This window comes from Vitis vinifera, chromosome 10 (genome assembly GCF_030704535.1).
Source record: "Vitis vinifera cultivar Pinot Noir 40024 chromosome 10, ASM3070453v1".
NCBI classification, from domain to species: domain Eukaryota; kingdom Viridiplantae; phylum Streptophyta; class Magnoliopsida; order Vitales; family Vitaceae; genus Vitis; species Vitis vinifera.
Window position 1 is genome coordinate 6,038,127 of NC_081814.1, and position 21,704 is coordinate 6,059,830.

Consider the following 21,704-nt stretch of genomic DNA (forward strand, 5'->3'; position numbering starts at 1 on the left):
AAAAATAATTTTTAAAAATTGTTTTTTAATTTTTATAGAATAAAAATCTGTTTAAAAATTTAAAATATTTTTAAAAATAATTTTTATGACTAACATTTTATTTTTAATTATTTTATATATTTATATAATTATTTTTAAAAATAACTATAAAATTTTTTTTTTGTGAAAACATTCTATTGTTTATTTTTAAAAATGGAAAATACGAGAATAATTTTTAATTACCCAAATATTTTCTATATTTTCTTTTTGTTTCGAATAACAAAAAAAATTATTTTAAAAAACAATTACAAACGATCCCAAAGTTCTTCCATACGATCCCACACTTCTTCCGTCCAAGAGAAACGTGGCCACGAAGTAGCTGTCGCGTCGCAAAGCTCGACCCTTTTGCTTTTTTTATTTTTATTTTAGCATATTGGGAATCAAAAGAAGAGGTGGGCCCCAGAATGCAGGAGTGGGTCCCATTGATATTTGTGGAAACCCATACCTCCAAATGGAGCAATGAGATTACGAGACTCCCCTCGAAAAGATACAAAGGAGTCAAATTTTCTTCATATCAAATTACTTTAATGTCCCTCCCACTAATCCTAAATATTTTAAACTAATTTAATTTAAAATAATAAAAACTCAAATACAAATATTAAAAAATCATTACAGGAATATTAACAAAAAATAAATTTTAGAATTCATTTTGACAATATTTAAAAAAATAATTTTAATGTAACAAAATATAAAAAATACTTTTAACATTTTGAAAAGTGAATTTTTTCGAAAAAAAAAAACTTTTTGATATGTGATTTTCCTCAAAAACACATGAAGTAAAAATATTGTTAGAAACATTTTTAATATTTTTCATTATAAGAGGACTTGAAATGAAATTTATAAATATAATAACGGGTAAAAATGGAATTTTATTTAGTTCCCACTTAATATTTATAACAAAGCTAGCCCGTATCCCTGATAAAAAGAATTGTGATCATGTTTATTCCTTCTAATCGCTTTTTAATTAAAGCCCTCGGATTCGATCTGCAGGAGGACCGAACCCCACAGACGCGTTAAGTGTGTGGCCAAAGATTGACCAAATTACCCCTGAAATACCCCCACAATAACGAGACAACCCCTGGTCACGCGGCAAAGAAGGGCCAGCGGGAAGGTACGAAGAAAGAAATAAGACGCGAGGTGGTGAGTCTGGTGACTGGTTAGAGAGCAGAATTCACAAAAATCAGTACCACAATTGGCAAAAAAGAATTCCGTTCCCTTTCTTTTTACGTACCCTACGTTCCATTTATATCTATATATATAAAGTAGAGAGGGACTACTTCATTTGTCTGCTCTCCAAACCCTCTGGTGCAAGTAAGCTCTTCCTCTCGATTTCTCAGATTCCAATCTGCTTGCATTTCCTTTTATGAATTTGGGATTAAATTTTTGTACTCCTCCACCTCCAGATTTCTGTTGTGTGTTATCACAACCGATTTTTAGGAAGTTTTGCCGCCTCCTTTTTTTTTTTTTTTAAATTTAAATTGTAATCCCGGGTATGCATTTTGGGTTTGAGTGGGTCTGATCGCTTGTGCTGTAATCTGATTGAAAGGGGAGGTTTATGTGGAAATTCATGGGTTTGTCACATTCTGATGAATGATTGTAGGTTTTGGCACCGAGTTGAGCTTGTGGATTTTTATTTTTTGTTTTTAATTTTTATTACAATCGATGAAAAGAGGAAATGAAACCCATTATTAACATGGTCGTGGGTTTTGATAATGCTCCATTTTCATGGGCTTTAACATGGTGCAATGATGTTTTACATATTGGAATCAAACAGTAATGGGTATTCATAGGGACAGTGGCAATGTCCTACTCTTAGCCTGGAGTTTTTTTCTTTTTGGCAACCCTAATTTTTTTTTTCTTTATATTGATTATTTTTGCTAAATTTATTTGCGGACCTTGAGGTATCCCTCACCCATTGATCATGCTATCTGTCGTAGGGGTGATCTTATTTCATCATTTTTCTTTTGTTTTCTTGGTTCTTTCCATCTCACCACTTTGGCTCTTTACTGAGAAAACAATCCCTGTGTTTCTGTCTTGGAAAATTTGAGAGAAAGTAAATCAGAGAGGAAAAATAGAAAGAAAATAAAAATAGATTTAAAATTAATACATTATTTTTGCATTTCCTTTCAAACTCATTTCACTTATTTTTCTTTTTCCATATAAAGATTAATTAAATTTGATTTTTTTTTTATATTTGTCATGATCAATCAAACATGAGAACACTTTTTTCTTTGCATTTTTTCCCTTTCTTTAGTACATTTCAGGAACCAAACATAGTCTAATTTGTTTGTTATGCCATATGCTTACCTATCTCCTTTGATTCTAAGATTCACCCCCTTGCTCACTTGAGAAAGAAAACGGCATTGGTAATTTGAGGAGAGAGGTTGGCATATCTTCTTTGTTGTATCATCCGGTTGGGTTTGCATATGGGCAGTTATGCTATTTCTTTGATAACTATGTCTTTTTTAGTTTCCTTTCATATTGTAATGATCATGGTATTATTCAGTGATTGATGTGAAAATGCCTTAACATTGAAGCATTCTAGAATGGAAGTCTCTGCTTCAAGCATATCAGAATATGATGAGAGAAAGGCGTTGGAGGTTTTGCTTGATGCATTTGGTTCCACATTTTCCCTTCAAGAAATAGCTCATGCTTATTGTGAGGCAGGCCGAAATGCAGATTTGGCTGGTGAAATTCTATATGACATGAATGGAAGCACCTCCACCTCTACTGTTCATGCATCCAATCAGGCTACTGCTACATGTAATAAGGAGGTGAAGGATGATCCATCTTCAGAGTGCTATAGTAATATTTCTGAACATCCATGTCCTGCAGATGGAAACCCCAAGGCTTCAAAGCCAAAAAGACGTCCTGTTTCAGTGGGCACTATTTCAGGTGTTATTGGTAAAAGTTATGCTAGGTGCACAGCTTCAGCAAATGAATCTTGTGTGGCAACCAAACCATTGAAACTGGATATGACAAACTTTCCTATGTTTGAATGTCAAGATAAAGAAGATAAGTTTGATTCTGCGAAGGACGATCTTATGCACAAAGATGTTGAGGATTTCATATTTAAAATGCTTGGACATGGGTTTCAGCTGGACAGGGGCCTAATTCAAGAAGTTCTTGGTAAATTTTCCTTGATGCCTTCGCTATCTAAACTATTGTTATTTGTCTGATTATGAATAAAGACGAGGCATATTTTTCCATTTTACTATGGTGGATGCAAATTAAACTGTTGATTGAATTAGATTATAGATCTTTTCTTCTTTATTATAATGTTAACAAAAAGAATCTTAGCACAGAGGTAGCCTCTTGAAGAAGTAAAATTACTATTCACACTCAAGCAAAAAATTCTATTTTGTTACCGAATCAATATATGTGTAGTCACGTGGACATAGTGCTATTATTTTTTCTACCTATCACAGTATGATACCTGTTTGTTTCTTTTATACTTCAGATGATTACTCTGGTTCTAAATTATGACTATATTGGTTTTAATTTCTTGATGAGGGATTTTGTTAGCATTCAGTGTGTGTATGCTAACGAAACCCCAAATAAAGAAATTAAAACCAATATGGTCATATTTTTTAGCACTCATAGTATGTGTATGTGGGTGGAGCAAATTTTGTTTTGGATTGTAATTTTAGCTCCTTGTTTGATTTCTTAGATAGTCTATGAAAGGGCTAAGGTGCTAGTTTTTACTATCTTTGGTGCATTTTGTATACCTCCTGTACACAGTGAATGTGCCTCCTTTTCTTCTGGGTGCTTACTAACACAATTTTCTACAATCACTGATCAAGCATTTTATTGAATGTGCAGATAATTGTGGATACGACATTACAAAGGTATGTTAGGTTTCTTTGCTTTTGTTTCATAATTATTCCTTTCTTATGTTAGGGTATTATATTTATGTCAAAGAGAAAACTCAAATTTAGTTTTCTTGAATGAAGTGTATATTGCTTTTATAGAGCTTACTTACAATCAGTTGATATATATTTGCCATGTATTATCTAGCATGGGGATTTCTGGTTATAATTTTAGCTCAGGGGTTTGATAATTAAAAAGCCCTGTTTGTGAAAGGCTTTTCTATGGCAACTCAGGCCATGATGATTAAAGAGGGGCATGCATCTCTATAAAAGAGAAAGGGGAGGGGTTCCAAAAAAACCCCTCTGCAGGAAGACCAGGCCTCACAATTTAAGAAATTACTGGTCTTAAAAAATATGATGAGTGCTATCCTTGAATAAATAGGGAAGGAGGCGGGTGTGCCCATAGAAATGACAGGAGATTTCCAAAGAGAAAAATGAGAGTTCTTTCTTGGAAAGTGACCATACAATAAAAGAAAGGAGAGGATTGCTCCAAGAGAAAAGGTTCTCTCTATGAGAAAAAAATTTTGGGGAAAAAAAAGAAGAAGATTTAGTCCGAGCAGTTCAAATCATGGTCTAGGATCACACTTCTAAGACAATATATTCCAAACAAAGAGTTAGAAAAAGCAGGAGCATATTCAATCCCTCTATTTTTTTTTTCCTTTTCAGGGTTAGGATATGGAGGAGGGGGTAATTTATGTTTTCACCTTTGCATCTTTATATCTTCTACTATATATGCATCCTTATTCACCTGGATATGAGATCTGTTATTATTGGCACTCTCCACCTTAATCTAGGGATTTTTGGTGACCAAGTTTTTCTTGTTGCTATTGTGATCATTATTCGGCTTCAATATAAAGATGGCTATTTTTTTTTTTTTGGGGGGGGGGGGGGGGGGTGGTTTGTCCCCCAAAACATGACATTGTTTGATTACTTCTGTTTATGACAATTAAGCACCTTTGACGAACATGGTTCAACTTTTTGGGTTGGTGTGTTTAATAAACTAATTCTTCAAAAAAAAATTTATGGTCTGCTTTTTCTAATGCTGCACTTTTACTGTCATTTTCTCAACTGCATTACATGTTGCAATATGGCATAAGGTAAACAATATTGCATTACAACATTTCTTTTTTATGATTCAGGGTATGGATAAACTACTTGATATGTCAGCAGCAACTTTGGATGAAACGAACAGTAATCTTCATGAATCCAGTCAAAAGGTTAGAATGACTGCCTAGATTTTAGGAACACGATAATCACTAAGATCTTCATGCTCTATCTTCTATAAGAAAGATATTAGAACGTGCCAAAGGGTACACTTGTGATTTGAATAAAATTTCAATTGCTAAAGAAAAGGGTATGCACCTCAATTTTGGTGTGCATTGGTAATATTCATTTTTTAACTGATTGATGACATCTGGAAATGACAACAATAATTTTTTATATGCTCATCTCAGTCAAATATTTATATCTGAAGTAGTTTGTTCTTCTCTATATTATTGCACAAAAGAAAAACAATTGTAGTCACCATATACTTGTTTAATTTTAGTGTGCAACAGAAATTCCTTTTTCATAGACTTTCCGTTGGATTTATTATGAACTATTTGTATCCTTATGAGGCTTTGTCTTATCAATATTTTGTGTTCTATTTCATAGAATGGCAAAGTGGTTGAATTATTTCTGTGGCATATTCTTTTGAAGGATACACAGAAGCACACATGCATGTACAGAGACATTTATGTTGCACTCATCCTTTCTCCAAATATCCAAGAAAGAAACAGGAAATCATTATCTTGTTCTTTTATCTTTTTTTAAGGACTGGTAGGATTTTGGTTTTGTGTTTGCATGTAAGAACATCAGAACATTACAACTGAAACTCATCTCTGCCCTGCCTCCTTCTCCTACACTAGGCGTCACTGTCTTGAGTTTTCCCACCTCATTTTACTTATTGTGATCTTGGTGACTTGCTTTTCAGAAAGCCTTTATTCCTTCATAGGAAAATTTTGTTCTACATCCGCTTTATTTTTTTCTTTAGTCAATAACAGGTAGCTTGTTTTTATTTGGGAATGAATTTATTTCTAAAGGGAAAGTTCTGAAATATTCTGCAAAGATGTATCATGCAGCTCAATTTTACATCAACTTTTCATCCTTTCTGTGTTGCTCTCTAATTACTTAATCCATGGATTTTTTATCTGGACAAATTGGTAAGAGATGCTTTGGTATTTCAGCCAAGATTTTATTTTTTATCTAAATTTTAGAAGAACCCCTCAAGATTAGGGAATAAATTTAGTGAAATTACTTTTGGAGTGTGTTTACATAAATGCTATGATAACAATGACTCTCCTGAGTATTTAACTTATTTCTCTTGCCATACGCATTTCTGCAAAATATTTACTACTCTTTAATCAAGTTATGGAAGTGTTAGGTATATGCAATTATGTGGTGTGGGTTCTTGTTAGATGGTAAATTCATGTTGAGTTGTTCCCTGGTTTGCTCCCTTCCTCTATACAACTGGAAACTATAGGCCTTAATAGGCCTGTTTTATTATTATAATAACTGATTTTTCTTTTCATTTGAGTTAATTTTTGTAGTTTACAGATTATCGTCCAAAATCAAGATCTCTTATGGGTCAAAGGAAGTCAGAATATATGACTGGTGACCGAAGGTATATTTCTTTGATCTGTCTTTTTTATTTCAATTGCTATTAACTCCATCAACTTAATAGTTTCTCCAGTTTTGTTCATGAGGGGGATAGGGAATCAATTCATTCTCGTGATGTTTCATAGGTCATAGTTATTTTTTGGGAATTACAAAATCCCCCCTCTAAACTGTCACCAGTGTCTCAATTTAGTCCTTAAACCCTTTTTTTTTTGGAGCAATATCAACACTTAACTGCCCAAATATCAAATCAACCCTTTTGCTAAGCAATTTTGTTTAAAATGGATAGAAACTTGCACACATCATGTGCAATTCACATGCAATATACAAAACCTTCATGACGTGGTCACGTTGAGTGTAATACGAGAGTTTCCATCCATTAATAACAAAATTGCTGATTGGTTCAGCATTTGGGTATAGTTCAAGGTTGACATTTCTTAACAAAAATTCTGGGACTAAAATTGAGACATCAGTGAAAGTTTGAGGGGGGTTCCCTTAATTTTTTCCTACATTCACATGGTAATTGAAACAGGATTTTGAATACAAAAGAACCAGAATTACCTGGGGAGAAAGGGAGACGTAATCTGCAGAAGGAAGTTTTGGCTGCTTTGTTTACCACTTCTGAGAGGCCTGAGGAGTTGCCTGCAAGAACAGCTAAACCCAGGCCAGTGAGAAAATCTAGAGTAGCAGGAAACCTGGTGCTAGAACCTTTTAAGGATGTTGAGGAGTACAAGATTGATGACTTGTTTTCTAAGCAAATCTATGAGGACGGTAAGCACTCTGTTCCATATCTTTTATCTTTATGGAAAGCTTCATTCCTAATATCCATATGGAGCTTAAATAAGACATGGAAAACTCAGCAATTGCTATTTCAGGAAATAGGAAAACTGATGCTGAAATTATAGCTTCTACTGGCAATTGACCTTTCATTTAAAGACTGTAGCTTGATATACATTATTAATCCTATTCCTCATCTTCTTAATCCTTAGGGCTCATGGAAATGTAACAAGGTATTAGAGCTTCATTTTTTAGGGGTTTTGGTTCATAACTTTTTGAAAGCGTATATTTTTTCCCAATGTTTGCCTCTTGTTTGCCTGCCTATCCTCTAGCAGGAGGGGGCTACACAGGGTGTGAATATTGGCTTGGTTATTGGTCCATTCTCCACTAGCTTAAGCTTTTAGTGTAAGGGTGGTAATATAATAGAGAGAATGCGCCAAGATTTGGTGATTTGTCCAATTTTGTTTTAGAACTTTTGGTGGGTTATCTTTTAAATTATATGAAGGTGCATGGCCTAGGCCCGCTGACATTTGGGCCACCCTGGATTATGTGGCAAACTTAAACTGGTCCAAGGCCTGGCTTTGAGGCAAATGTCCTGCAGTAAGCCCTCCCAAGAGTTAAGATCTCTACCTCAATAGTCAAACCCTCGCCTGTTGGTTTAGAGAGGACTCTCAATACCATGCCATGGTGATCCCTAATCATACCTCCAATTCCAAGTTGGCTTGTATTACCTAGTAGAGTGCACCCATCAAAGTTCAACTTAATTGAACCCATTGGAGGTGGTATGATCTAACAACAATGGGTATGATATATCTAGGAAAGAAAAGTTCTATGAACAATTCTTCTTGTGTCATGGAAGGAAATAATATGGTAGTTGCTTGTTCATCCATTGTCACATTGCAGAGGGTAATTTACTGATTATAGCATCAGTCTGTAAAGGACTAGTGAATCTTTGGGAGTTTAAATTTTTTCTGAAAAAAAAAAAATTCTAGTTCTCTCATCTGAACCTATAAATAACATTTGAGACAAGAACTAGGATAGATGATGGCTCAAGTTGCTATTAGATATCACATGTTTTTGTTTCTCTAGCATTTATTCATTTGCTTTGTCCTTTTTTTCATGGAATTTGATACCAAAAGCAGATGGGGAGGAAGATGACAGCTACCAGGACCTTCGTCAAGCAGTGAAGGAGTACAGAACTACAATGAAAGAATATTACAAAGCTGTATGCCACTTTTTATCAAAAATTTCCATGCCTTGTTTTGCTTGTTCAGAGAATTTTATACATTTTCAAAGATGCGTTATAGAAGGTTTTATTGGCTTCAAATTTAGAATCTAGGAATTAAGGATATTGGTTCCATGGCAGGCTGTCAATGCATTTGCCAATGGAGATCGTGTTAAAGCAGACAAACTGCTAGAAAAGGTAAAATTTCTGCATTTCCCCCCTTCAACTATGTGTTTGGTTTCTGCATTTTTCCCATTGCTGTCTCTAAGGAGTGAAAGTGCTTGAATGAGCATTTTTCAAGTTAACCAATAATGGTCGATGTATTTTCTCTATTGCAACAACCATGGTCTCTTGTTAACTTTCAATCTTCTCTGTATTTAGACTTGTAGGTTTAACAAATTTTGAGTAGAGAAGTAAAATCCCAGTACCATTTCCAATTTTCTGTTCTTTTTTACACGATAGTAGAGTCAAGTTGTTTGTCAATGTTGTGCTGAGATTTTGAAATAGACTCTTGAGGTACTAGGCACTGATGCAAAATGTGTATAGACACCAAGAAACTTGATACTGCTACTACATGGTCTGACAGTTTATTGTATATAATGGAGATGGTACATTTTTGACAATTTAGTGAGGCTTGTAAGAATAAAGACAAGGTTCACTTATTTTTCTTACATATGATTTCACATAACAAAAGATGAAATCAGTAGTAGCAGCATAATGGCTAAGACAATTTGGTTTCAAATCTGAGAATTGGCCTTCTTAAACAAATGTAATTATTGTTATCTATGGCAGGGACATTTTTTTCACAATAAGGCTCGTGAAGCAGATGAAGAATCTGCACGAAAGATCTTTGAAACTAGGTCAGCGTCTCTTTCTTTGATGTGGTGTAACAGTTAACTGTATTCTTTGAGGGGGGTTAGGGAATGATGTAAATTTGACCTTTTCTTGACACGAGTTTTGTTTATTGAAAGAAATGTGGAAACAGAAGATGAAATGTCGCTTGACTTGCATGTTCATGATGCCAAGGAGGCAATACTGATTCTAAAGAGTCATCTCTCTTCACTTTCTGGCATCCCATGTAAGTGTTATTCTCATACTTTTAATTTGTTCTTGAATTCATTTACTTATTTGATCTGTGTCATCTTATCCATCAGCTATTAAGTTCCTCAAGGTTATCATGGAGACTGGCGAGGAAAACATTTCAAAAGGAGGGGCTCGTAAGCGACTGGTAAGGCTGGTTGATTGATCAAATTCAGTTGCAAAGCAGTTTATTCCTATTTAGAAATTTATGGGCCTGACATTCATTCATTTAACTTCAAAAGAGTTCCTTAACATGAAAATTTGAAATGGCATTTCAAAAATTACTTTCACATCCCTTTTTTCTTTCTTGGGGGTGGTGGTGTAGAATCAAATAGAATTGAAGTTTATCATATTGACCCAAGTTTGCTCTCGGGCCTTAATGGATTGGTATACGTTTGAGAATGGCCTGTTCCACAACTTTCCCCTTGTATCAGCTGATTCAGCTCTGCTACTAGATTTTTCCTACTCCTAGAAAACCTGTTTCTTATGGGCAGGCTAATCCTGAACAATTTTAAGCTTTCTATTTTTAGCATGAGAAGGTAGATCTTTTCTAGGAGCCAAATTCTATAAGTTAATGGCGGGCCTCAATTCAAACCCTTTGTGTTAAATATATATGCTAATGCACAAATCATTCATAAGCTTTCATTTCTCATTCACAGGCCTTTGTTAAGTAAGCCGATCATAGAATTTAATTATCGGTTTCATATTGGCATTTGCACAGATTATGAAGCTATTGGAGAAGCATTCCATTAAGTGGACCGAAGGGAGCAATGCTGGAATAATATTGATCCGGGTGGATGAAATCAATCCTCAACGGCTGAGTTTTACCAGAAAATAACAGAATCAGCCCTCCTCTATAAACTACTCATTGTGGGTGGCATGGGATTTTTATTATTTTGTTCTCTATGCCATAAGCTTTGAAGCTTTGCAATGTCATATCACACCTTATCATTCTCATTCTCCATTTTGGTATTCCGTATCCAGGATTTTCATACCTTGGTAATTGTAATCCTTGAAATCAGGGATGATAAGAGAATTTCCGAATCGAAAACTTGCGTTTGAATGGACATTGATATTTCTCTTCATGTAGTTGTACACTTGTACTTGGGCTTCTCCTTAGCTTACACAAGCTTTAGACAAGGTGACAAGCCAAATGATCCCACCTGAAGAGTGCCTGATTCCCGTGAGAAAATAGATGAATGGCATATTTGATACCTTTTTGTTTTTAACTTTAATTAAAAATAAGTCACAATTTTTTTTTAAGGATAATGTTGTTATTATTTTTTATTTTTTAAATTTTTATTTGATTTTTTTTTATTTAAAAAAATATAAAGAGGATATATGTTCATAAATTTACAAATTTAAACCTTCATTTTTTTCAATTTTTAAAAAATTGACAAAAATAACTTCATTTTTTCTTTTTAAAAAAATCACTTAAAATTTTATCCCCTTTTAATCAATTAATTTTAAATTTATTTATTTATTATTTTCAGAAATTGAAAAAGGTGGTGAGTCCAGACATTTCCGGACCCGACATTCAGAAAGCGGATGTGGAGCGCGTGACGACTTAAAGACGTCGACTCCCTGTGATTCTAATTCCTCAGGGACCGCCTCCACAGCCCCTTTTCCTTCACAAATTCTTCTCTATCTCTTTCTCCCTCTCTCTCATTCCCACAGAACCCCTGTTTTCTTTCTCATCTGTATTTCGGATTCTGAAAGTAAGCATTCATACAGAGAAAGAGAAACCATGGGTGGGTCTGTAAAAGATGTAGAGTCAAAGGAAGAGCTGGATAACGTGGTTCGCCAAGGTGCTCCCGTTATCCTCCACTTCTGGGCCTCCTGGTGTGAAGCTTCCAAGCATATGGATCAAGTCTTCTCCCATCTCTCCACCGACTTCCCTCACGCCGTTTTCTTCAGGGTTTGTTCTCTCTTTCACTCTCTCTCTTTATCTATGTTTTCACTATATTTCTTATTCAAAAATTTCTAGGTTTATTTTGTTCAACTTTGGGGGAACATTGGAATCATATTAGAATTCGCTGAAAATTTACTAGGGTTTACTTGAAACTTGGTCTAGAGATTTTTGTTGTTTGGCAGATTTAAGGCTTCGATAACAAGGACACGTGATTCATTTTTTGTTTTTAATACATGAAATCCATCTGGTTAATTAAGTTGTTAAGAATGGGCTTATCCCAAAAGGGGGAATTGGGGGAATGATTTTTCATTTTCATTTTTGTTTTGTTGGTGATTTGAATTTAATTTACTATTCCTTTAGCTGTATTTGCTTTCAACATTACACAATGACAAGTTCATGTGAGATCGTATATTATTAGTCAGGTGTGACATTGCAAGTACATTCTGCCTTTCCCTTGGGTCCTCTACTAAAATCTTCCTTGTTTAATGGTGTGTGTTCTAAATTTTGCATTTGGGATTTCTCAATGTTCTGGTGCTGCGTTCTAGCTATTACACGATCAATGAGCTACAAGAAGATCAGGCTTTACAAGATTCTCGAGTGTGGTGCTGCATATGGGGCGAGTTGTTTTATTATAGCCTGATTCTGCTTGGAACATTCTATTCTTTAATTTTTAAAATTATTGGTATTATGATGAAGTTGAAAGTGAAAATGTCCCTGCCAAATGGGAAGTGAAGTAGGGTACTACTACATGATTCTCAGGATGGGAAATGAGAAATTGGATGAATGCATTTATAATTTGAAAAACATGGATTTAAATTCTTGAAACATGTGACTTTAACATGAGGGTCCCTGCAAGAAGAATGGGGGTGGGTTGTTGTGGAGGGAGGGAATGATGCAATGAGTTATAAATTATTATTCATCTTTAATGTATCATATCAATGCTTCATCTGGCAGGAAAGTTCGTTGATTGTGGTATTAAAGTTAGTTCTTTTTCCCCCTTTTTCGTGTTTGAATCTGAAAAATTAGTGTTTGATCATAACAAAATGGGTTATCCATCATCCAGCTCTTTTTCTGATCTTTATTTGTACCTTTTTGTGTTTTATGTTAGTTTCATCTAAAGCTTGTGCTTGATTATAATTTGCTATTATCATTGATTATGAGCTCTGAGTCTAAGTGATGCCCACATTGTGATGTTATGGGGTCTCTTCTGATATTTTCATTTTTGGTGATGCTTGAGAGAACTCATGTTTCTTTCTAAATTGTTCATAATATTGTAGGTTGAAGCTGAAGAGCAACCTGTGATTTCTGAGGCTTATTCAGTTTCTGCTGTGCCATATTTTGTCTTCTTTAAGGCAAGTTAGTAAAATATCCTCATTACTAGATCTTTTTTCAGTTTCACTATATGGTTATCAATGTACTGTTCAATGGCTAACAGAAAGATCTAAAACAATGGGGGAGACAAAGCATGTGAGGAGTCTCCCCATGATAACCATTAGTCTAAGACTAAGTCCTGGGACCATGATCTAAAGAAATACTCACTCTAGATTTGAAAATCTTCCTACACCCTTTCCAATAGCAGTCAGAAAGTCCACCTTGTAAGGCTTCCTTGCTTCCCTCACATACGAATCCTCCTCCAACTCCTCATACTCTCTTTCAAGGACACTTTTCCATGAACTGTTTCTCTCTCCTTTGAACCCTGAAGCTGTGCACCTCTCGAGTAAAGATTTGTTAAGAATTGATACCCTTCTAATGCCTAAACCAGCCCTTGGCTTTCTTAACACAAACAATTTTCCATTTGACCAGGGAATCTTCCTTTTCTCAGTTTCTCTTCCCTAGATAAGATTTCTTAAGAGTCTTTTCCGACCTGTTTCTGACTTTTTGGGTTCTTAAAATGGGACTTAAAATAAAGCAGGAGACTAGGGAGAAGCCTTTTTTATGAGTGTAAGTCTACCACGTTTGAACAGATACTATCTATTCCAAGAGGCTACTCTCTTCCTTAACTCTATCTCATTAAGATCCTGCAATGAGGTGGACTTGTAGAATGCCCATAAATTCAAACCTAAGTCCATAGTATGTATGGTTCCCACTTTGCACCTAACGCCTAGTGCCAAACTCTCCATATGCTCCACTCTTCCTGCTAGAGCAATCAATTTAAGCCTTGAAACTATTTTGAAACAAAGAGGAACCTATCTCGGATAAAGTCGCTACTCAGTATTAGACTCATAGGACAGCTGAGAATTATCATGAAAACAAATATGAACGATCCTATCCTGTTGACTCCTCTGCCTTTCACTTTAAAGGTACTGACAAACCTCCCTTTCACCACCGTCAATAAAAAGCAGCTCAGCATCTCCATCAGCTGGGGGAATATATAATGCAAAAGTGGGTCCTACTTCAGCTTCCTCAAGCTTTTAAAAAAACTGGTAGGGTCCTCATTGATTAAAACTGAGAATGGAACCATGCAGGTGTAAAATTAATCCAGCCCATCCATTTTTTTCGGAACCCCATATATCTCATCATAGAAAAGAAAAAGTCTCAATTCACATGATCATAAGCTTTTTCTGTGTCTAGCTTGCCCACCATCCCATGAAGCTTTTGATTTTAAAACTGATGACTTCATTGGCAATGAGGGCTGCTTTGAGAATCTATCTATTCCACAGAAGCATGCTATGACTCAAATCACCTTTTCAATAACCTTCTTAGCCTGTTCACTAGAATTTTTGACCTAGAGTTTTACAAACCATCCACCTAATGTGCCTGCAATCTTTGATGTCCTCCACACCTCCCTTCTTAGGCACCAATGCCAAGAAGGTAGCATTTAAGCTCCTCTCAAATGTTCCAGACCTATGGAAATCTTTTAAAAACCAGAACACACAACCTTGAACTGTAGATCCAAAACTTAGAAATAAAACCATGGTGAACCTATCTGGTCCCAAGCTTTATCCCTGTCTAAATCAAGTAATGCTGCTGGCAGCTCTTCTTCATTGAAAGGATCCTCTAGACCCACTCTATCCTCCTCCACCAGCTGTTTGGAAAGCACCATTCCTACACCAGGGTGATGGTCCTCTTTGTTTGAAGGAAGCCATTGGGAATATCCAGAAATCCATCTCCTCAATTCTGACCCCTAAATGTCCCCTCCCCCCCCCCCCCCCCTCTCTACCCGGATCGTCTATCTTGATGAAATTTCATCAATTTCTTCGAAGAGCTTATGATCTTGAATAGAGGAATTTGCAGCCACCCAGTCATCCACCAGCAGCCTGCCCTCTCTTCTTTCAAATATCAATACCTGATTTGCTCTTAGGCACAAGCATTCTAAATGGCAACATTACCAAACATTCTTCTGTTCCACTTTTTCAAAAAGCAACCTCAGCATGCTAGCTAAGACAAAAGCTTGGTGATCCCATAACAGCAGAACTCTCCTGCCATTATGAAAGAGTGAGTAGTTGATATTTCATTTTTTATTAAAAAAAATGCATTTGGTTATTGGGGTTTTTGACTTTCAATGCATTCTTGGAGAAGTATTTTGTTACCTGTGACAATTACAACAAAGACTTGTAAAAGAAATTTACTGCTGCTGCCACAGTAGCCACCAGTTGGCATGGGTGCCACCATAGCACCTCCTCATCACCACAGAGCTTTTTTCAGCAAAGCTGAAGCAATCAAATTCCTATTGCTCTTGAGTAGAGTATGTGCCTTGGTGTGGGTTTTCCATCAAGGTAGCACTGGTATTGGTTGAGGATCACAAAAAACTGTGCATAGGAAGAAGTACCTGATTTTTAGCAAGACTGTTGCTGAAACAGTACAAACTTCTGTGGTTTATTGTTAAAAGGCATAAGGATTGTACTGGTACCATCATGTGCAGGTTCTAACAATTTAGCAATGTTTGAAATTATTTACAGAAAGAGCATGAATATAGCTTACAATATATGTGTGCTCATTTTTAAACATTATGTGGGACTTCTATTGTTATGCTGCAGACAACTACTTTTTGCAGTTTATATGTTTCTCAGTTTTTTTATTGGCTTTTGGGTATGATTGCAAGTGCAATTTCTTTAACACCCCCCTCTTCCCCCTCTTTCTAAAAGGTCTCTCACTCTCTCTTTTCTCTTTCTCTCTCTCTCTCTCTCTCTCTCTCACACACACACACACACACACAACTCTCACTGTCACTGTAAATCCTAGTATTGAAGTTTCCTTTTGTTCTTTATTTTTCTTTTTTTCTTTTTGCAGGATGGTAAGACTGTTGATACAATGGAGGGTGCAGATCCATCTAGTTTGGCCAACAAAGTTGCTAAAGTTGCTGGGTCAATTAACCCTGGGGAAGCTGCAGCCCCTGCCAGCCTTGGGATGGCTGCTGGGCCCACTGTCCTTGAAACAGTCAAAGAGTTTGCCAAAGAAAATGGTGCTTCCCAAGTGGAAAGTCAATTGCCATCAGGTCTGAGTGATACACTAAAAATACATCTCCAGAAGGTAATCGAGACACAACCAGTCATGCTTTTCATGAAAGGAAGCCCAGAAGAGCCCAAGTGTGGATTTAGCCGAAAAGTTGTTGAAATTTTGAGGGAAGAGAAGGTCAAATTTGGGAGCTTTGATATTCTGCTGGACACTGAGGTACGCGAGGGGTTGAAGAAGTTCTCCAACTGGCCAACATTTCCTCAGCTCTACTGCAAGGGAGAGCTTCTTGGCGGGTGTGATATAGCAATAGCAATGCATGAGAGTGGTGAATTGAAAGAGGTTTTCAGAGATCATGGGATTGAAACTTCTGACTTGAACGAGGCAAAAGAAACTAAACCTGGAAGTGGCAAGGGTGGCATCTCTGAGTCCACTGGCTTGAGTGTGACCTTAACCTCCAGGCTTGAAAGTTTGATCAATTCAAGCCCAGTTATCCTGTTTATGAAGGGAAAACCAGATGAACCTAGGTGTGGTTTCAGCCGAAAGGTGGTTGAAATTCTTCAACAAGAGAAGGTGGATTTCGGGAGCTTTGACATTCTTTCTGATGATGAAGTTCGGCAAGGGCTCAAAGTTCACTCAAACTGGTCCAGTTACCCTCAGCTTTACATAAAGGGTGAACTTATTGGTGGATCAGACATTGTATTAGAGATGCAGAAAAGTGGGGAGCTTGCGAGGGTTTTAGCTGAGAAAGGGATTACTCAGAAAGAGACTCTTGAGGACCGTGTAAGGAATTTAATAAATTCTTCACCGACGATGCTCTTTATGAAGGGTACCCCTGATGCTCCCAAGTGTGGTTTCAGCTCTAAGGTTGTGGATGCTTTGAGGGCAGAAAATGTGAGTTTTGGCTCCTTCGATATTCTAACTGATGAGGAGGTAAGACAGGGTTTAAAGGTCTTCTCAAACTGGCCAACATTTCCACAGCTTTATTACAAGGGTGAGTTGATAGGAGGTTGTGATATCATAATGGAGTTGCGAAACAATGGAGAGCTCAAATCTACCCTATCTGAGTAGAATGGTGTGATTTTGTCAAATAATGCTGAACAGATCTCAACTCCAGCATTAAGCAGTGGGCGTGTTTTAACTTTTATTATGAACATTGGCAACTCTTTTGTGAGTTTCTGGTAATGTTAAATGTCTGCAAACCTTGAATCTCTTATGATACTTTTAGGTCATATCATCATGAAGGTCGATGGTTGCTGCCCGGTTCATAAATGGGACCCGACCTGGTGCTCCATGAGATTCAAAGGGGGGTTTATGGGCTGTATTTTGACATCACATGGTTCTTCACTTTCACAGTTGCTTTTTTTTTTCTTTTTTTTCTTACATTTACCTTGTTATTACATTATTGTTTTGTTTTTTATTTTTATTTTAGTGGGCGACTTGCTATGATAATGTTTGGGTTTGAACTATAACATTGTCTAGACCTTTAAATGTTGCTATGAAAAGACAAAACACACACTCACAATAGAATGGTGCTTGAGGTCCCATCAGATAATACGGGGGAGGATGGTATTGTTCCTTGTTTGGAGAATGTTACCATCATCACATATTAGGGCATCATTTTGAAACGGGGTTGCCTTTTTCCAGATTTTCTCTACATGGCAATCAATTCAAACCACAAGAAGTTACTAGGTTAAAACCCAATATTAGCCAATTCTTGGTTATGCAAACCCAATATTCATGTAGCTAGTTGAGGTAGAGCTGATTGACCTTCATTTTCATGTATCTTTAGTTTGCAAAGAAGATGAAATTTCTAGATAATGGTCGTCGCTCGTCAGTGGATCCATGCTTCCTTTGTAAACTTAGGTAATCACATTCTCCTTTATTTTTCCAAGATTCTATGACAGTCGTTGTTCTCTTTCTTCATCATGGTTTGGGTTCTTTGCCCATGATTAAAGGTACTTTGTTAAGCTGGCATAACTTCTTTGTGGGATGGAAAAGGATAAGGGTGTGGAGGGTAGTTCCTCTCTACATGTTTTGGTCTATTTGGCAGGAATGAAATCGAAATGTATTTGACAATGAGGAGCAAATTGATCAAAAGTTGAAACCTTTATAACAACATTTCAACTTGGGTTAGCAAGTGTATAAGAGATGACTCAATGCCTTTGGTTAATTTTGTAAATTGATTGGGTTCTTGTTAAGAGAGGAATTGGTTTTTATGGCTTCTCTTTTAAGGTCTTGCTTTTGCGTGCCTAATATATAATGTCCTGTGTAATTTGGTGCACGTTATTTTTGCTATTTATATTTACGCATCTTTCTTTGCCTATAAAAAGAAAAATTGGGATTCCTAGATGGTGTTTAATCAAGATGATGGAGTGTAGCAAATTTATCCATTGTTAGAAAATAGAAGGGAAAAAATTCTCAGATTTAAAGCACTGTGGGATTAGTTTTGTAGGCAGTAAGAAACAGTACATGAGGTATCCCTTCAATGTTATGGGGTGGTCTGATGTGGCAAAAAAGTTCATAGGCAGAAAGAAGAAAGTAGGAAGGTTTAAGGTCACCTATTTCTTAGGGGTCTTTGTTTTTTTAGCTTAATAATAATAAATGTAATTTGCTTTCATATTTTAAAAGATTTGTTTTTAATTTTTTTTATCCATTACTTAATTTTTAAATTTTTTTACTAGAAAAAACTAAAATATTTGGATTTTTATACACTACTAAAAATAACTTTTTGAAACAACGAAAATGCGATCCTATTAATAGTAAAAAAAACAAACATTGTAATATTTAATACTATTAAATTATATTGAGAGTTAAATTAAATTAAATTTTATTTAGATTTAAATAAAAAAATAAACATCACCTTAGTACCATGGTATTTGTTAAAACTCCATCCCTTCGTATGGTTCTTTATTTTTGAGAAATTCCACGAGGAAATCGCTAGCTTCATATCCACAAATAGATGAAAATTTTCATTTTTGATTGATTTATTTATTTTGAAAAATGAAATAGATCAAAGTAACAAGCAAAATAGAAAACAAGGGAGCTTGTGGGGTCAAGTCTTTGTATGGAATTCAGAAAGGTGATCCTCAATTCCTCATCTCATAAGCACAACTGAAGAAGTGCTCTTTGATTACTATATTAACGTAGAGAAACTGAATGCTCTGCCACAATTCCATTCTTCTTGGACATTCTGATTCCAAATCAGCAAGAAACCAGGGCCCTGAATGGGAAAGCAAGAAAATCAGCATAATAGTTCAATGGAACTAAAATAATACAGACTGTGGATTGTTAAATTTTGTTCTGCTTTGTGCCAAGGATCTTCTTGGTTTCTTCATCTTCAACTATTTTATCAGCTTTCATGCTGGCCAAAAGCCCATCCACTTCTTTACCAGCCCTGATATTTGCCATGATCAAGGTATGATACATCCGTCTGTTCATTGGGATAACAATTCTCAGTGACCCCACAAAAGCTTCTACATCTTCCACACGGCCCTTATCACCAAGCCAACTCAATATGCCTGCAATTACCCTAGAATTAGGCTTCCGTCCTTTATTGTTCACATGCAAAGAGATAGCTGCCTTCATGCACTCCACAGCTTTCTCCATCTCTCCCTCATCCATATACCCAGAAGCCACTGTTCCCCAACTGTTTGGGGTGGTTATTTTTCCTTTCTCCATCAGTTCTTTGAGCATTGCTTCTGCTTTCTCAAACAAACCCTTTTCAGAATAACCGATAATGACAATGTTTGGCACTCGAAAATCATAACAGTTGCCAGATGACTCCCATTCCCTCAGCACTTTCTCAGCTTCTTCAAGCTCACCAAGCCTTACCAGGGATTCCAGCATGGTAATATAATCCCTGTTTATATTCCTCTTACAAGCACTTTTCTCGAGACTCCACAATCTCAACACCTCAGCCTTATTTCCCAGACTTGCATAGAGTGAGATCAGATGGTTATAACCAAGCCCATCTCTCTTATCTAGCCTCTCCTCTGATTTCTTCAGGGCTTCAATTGCCTTATCTGGCAGGCCTGCTTTTATGTAGAAATTGGCTGCAACAGCATAGGTGTTCCAGTCCATGACAATATGAGGTTGTCTCTCCATTTCTTTCAAAACATTTTCCATTCCCTGGATATCAGATTGAGCACCATAAGAATTGATGCAGATTCTGTAGCTGAAGTTGTCAGGGTAAACATTGCTCTGCTTCATCTCAGTTAGCACATCAGGGACCTTCTCATGCTGGCCAACATTTGTGTAGAGGCACATGATGTCATTGTAAGTGAGAGGTGATGATGCAAAGCCCATCTCCTTCATTTTCTGCAAGTGGGAGAGGGACTTATCAGTTTGGCGCTGTCGGACATAACAATTTAGGAGGGCGCCATATGTCTTATCAGTTTTATCGTGGTTCTGCAAACTGTTGAAATAGCTTTCTGCAGAAAGAAAACCGCGAACCCTACCAATCAGATCCAACTGCACGGCATGTTCAGTTGGTGAAAATGCACATATGCCTTTTTTACTCATCCACTCTGAAATCTGCACCCATAAAGCATCACAACATGATAAATTAACAAGAAAATAGCTTGTAAATGAAAGTGTTGGAGGGTTTCAATACTCAGACGGACCATAACATCCATTTAGAACAAAAACAAGGGGACAAAAAAAGAAAAAAGAAAAAAGAAAGACTATGTCTCCCTTTTCATGCAGGTATCATTTTTCATTTCCACAAGAACACACCAGTTGACAATGTGTCCATTTAACAACTCAAAACAAACTGTTTGAACATTTGACTACTTGACCAGAGAGCCTTCTAAAAAATATGTAAGCACAATGCGCATTTTAATGGACATATTCCTCACACTTTTACCATTGACCATGGGACTGTATCCTCATAGAGGTAGCAAAGATCATTCTTATCCCACATTTCCTCAATTGTTTCTCTTTAGGAGGATGGTGCTCAATTGCTTGAATTCAAATAGATTTTATGACAGAATTGGATTCTAATAGACATGCATATCAACACAATTCATCAATGGTTTCCATCAAATTGCCAAAAAAAAAATAAGGAAAGAGCATTAGAAACCCTCTCAAAATCACTCCCAAATGGACTGTTGGTCCAAATGCAAATAGTGGAATATTTGCTCCCTGAAAACACTTCAGCAAAGATTAAAAAAAAAAAATTCCCTCTTTTAGTATGTTTAGTTGAAACGATTATAACCAGACTCCATCCATCTTCATAGATTTCAAGGCGAAAGAGAAAAAAAATTGTGAAAGTTTCCCGGAAAACAAACAGCTGAGCGAGAGATGGCGAACCTCTAGGGCCTGAGAGAACCTCTTGCGCTTGCGGAGATCGTGAATGATGCGTTGGAGCTCAGCCACCCAAACCTTGTTCCCATTCTGGACCCAATTGTCCAGCTCCGGGACAACGCTTGTGTTAGGGTCTCCGAGAGGACTGATCTTGTTGTACAAGCTGATTTTGCCGTACCTGCTGGTGTAGTATGTCCGATTTGAAATGGGGTTTTTTCTGATTAGGGATTGTGGGTACTGTTGGATAGATTGCCTTAGGAGGGAGAAGAGTCTCGAGTCCATGAGAGGGTTTTAGGGGTTTAGCAGAAGCTGCAGAACTCAGCTGTTAGAAATGAGAACGAGTGTAGCCCTCTGTCCTATTGCGTTTGGTTTCGGTAGGGTTTAAGGTTTGAAAAATGGACATCGAAAATTGGGCTTGGGCTGATGTTGTTGATAAGCCTCACTTTTT

General features: G+C 36.5%; 3 protein-coding genes across 6 annotated transcripts; 2 read left to right on the plus strand and 1 right to left on the minus strand.

Annotated features, from left to right (window-relative positions):
- Window positions 1–1,175: 1,175 nt before the first annotated feature.
- Window positions 1,176–10,730, plus strand: LOC100258824 (putative nuclear RNA export factor SDE5). 3 transcript variants are annotated; one of them, XM_059740063.1, is made up of 12 exons: window positions 1,176–1,350; window positions 2,546–3,168; window positions 3,862–3,887; window positions 5,048–5,125; window positions 6,497–6,570; window positions 7,096–7,334; window positions 8,483–8,565; window positions 8,707–8,763; window positions 9,358–9,425; window positions 9,537–9,643; window positions 9,720–9,793; window positions 10,367–10,730. In XM_059740063.1, the coding sequence occupies exons 2-12, from the start codon at window positions 2,586–2,588 to the stop codon at window positions 10,481–10,483; spliced, it is 1,506 nt and encodes a 501-aa protein (XP_059596046.1). In that variant the 5' UTR covers window positions 1,176–1,350; window positions 2,546–2,585; the 3' UTR covers window positions 10,484–10,730. The 3 variants fall into 3 exon arrangements, with proteins under 3 accessions (XP_059596046.1, XP_059596047.1, XP_059596045.1); XM_059740064.1 differs by having other exon boundaries at window positions 2,577–3,168; XM_059740062.1 differs by lacking the exon at window positions 1,176–1,350 and adding an exon at window positions 1,383–1,635 and having other exon boundaries at window positions 2,577–3,168.
- Window positions 10,731–11,104: 374 nt separating this feature from the next.
- LOC100257317 (monothiol glutaredoxin-S17) lies at window positions 11,105–17,418 on the plus strand. 2 transcript variants are annotated; one of them, XM_010657124.3, is made up of 3 exons: window positions 11,105–11,563; window positions 12,835–12,909; window positions 15,788–17,418. In XM_010657124.3, the coding sequence occupies exons 1-3, from the start codon at window positions 11,393–11,395 to the stop codon at window positions 17,018–17,020; spliced, it is 1,479 nt and encodes a 492-aa protein (XP_010655426.1). In that variant the 5' UTR covers window positions 11,105–11,392; the 3' UTR covers window positions 17,021–17,418. The 2 variants fall into 2 exon arrangements, with proteins under 2 accessions (XP_010655426.1, XP_010655427.1); XM_010657125.3 differs by lacking the exon at window positions 12,835–12,909 and having other exon boundaries at window positions 11,158–11,563.
- A 1,614-nt stretch (window positions 17,419–19,032) lies between these two features.
- Window positions 19,033–21,618, minus strand: LOC100262431 (pentatricopeptide repeat-containing protein At4g21705, mitochondrial). Its single transcript, XM_003632914.4, has 2 exons — window positions 21,263–21,618; window positions 19,033–20,485 (listed from the first exon to the last, which is right to left on the minus strand). The coding sequence occupies exons 1-2, from the start codon at window positions 21,536–21,538 to the stop codon at window positions 19,241–19,243; spliced, it is 1,521 nt and encodes a 506-aa protein (XP_003632962.1). The 5' UTR covers window positions 21,539–21,618; the 3' UTR covers window positions 19,033–19,240.
- Window positions 21,619–21,704: the final 86 nt, after the last annotated feature.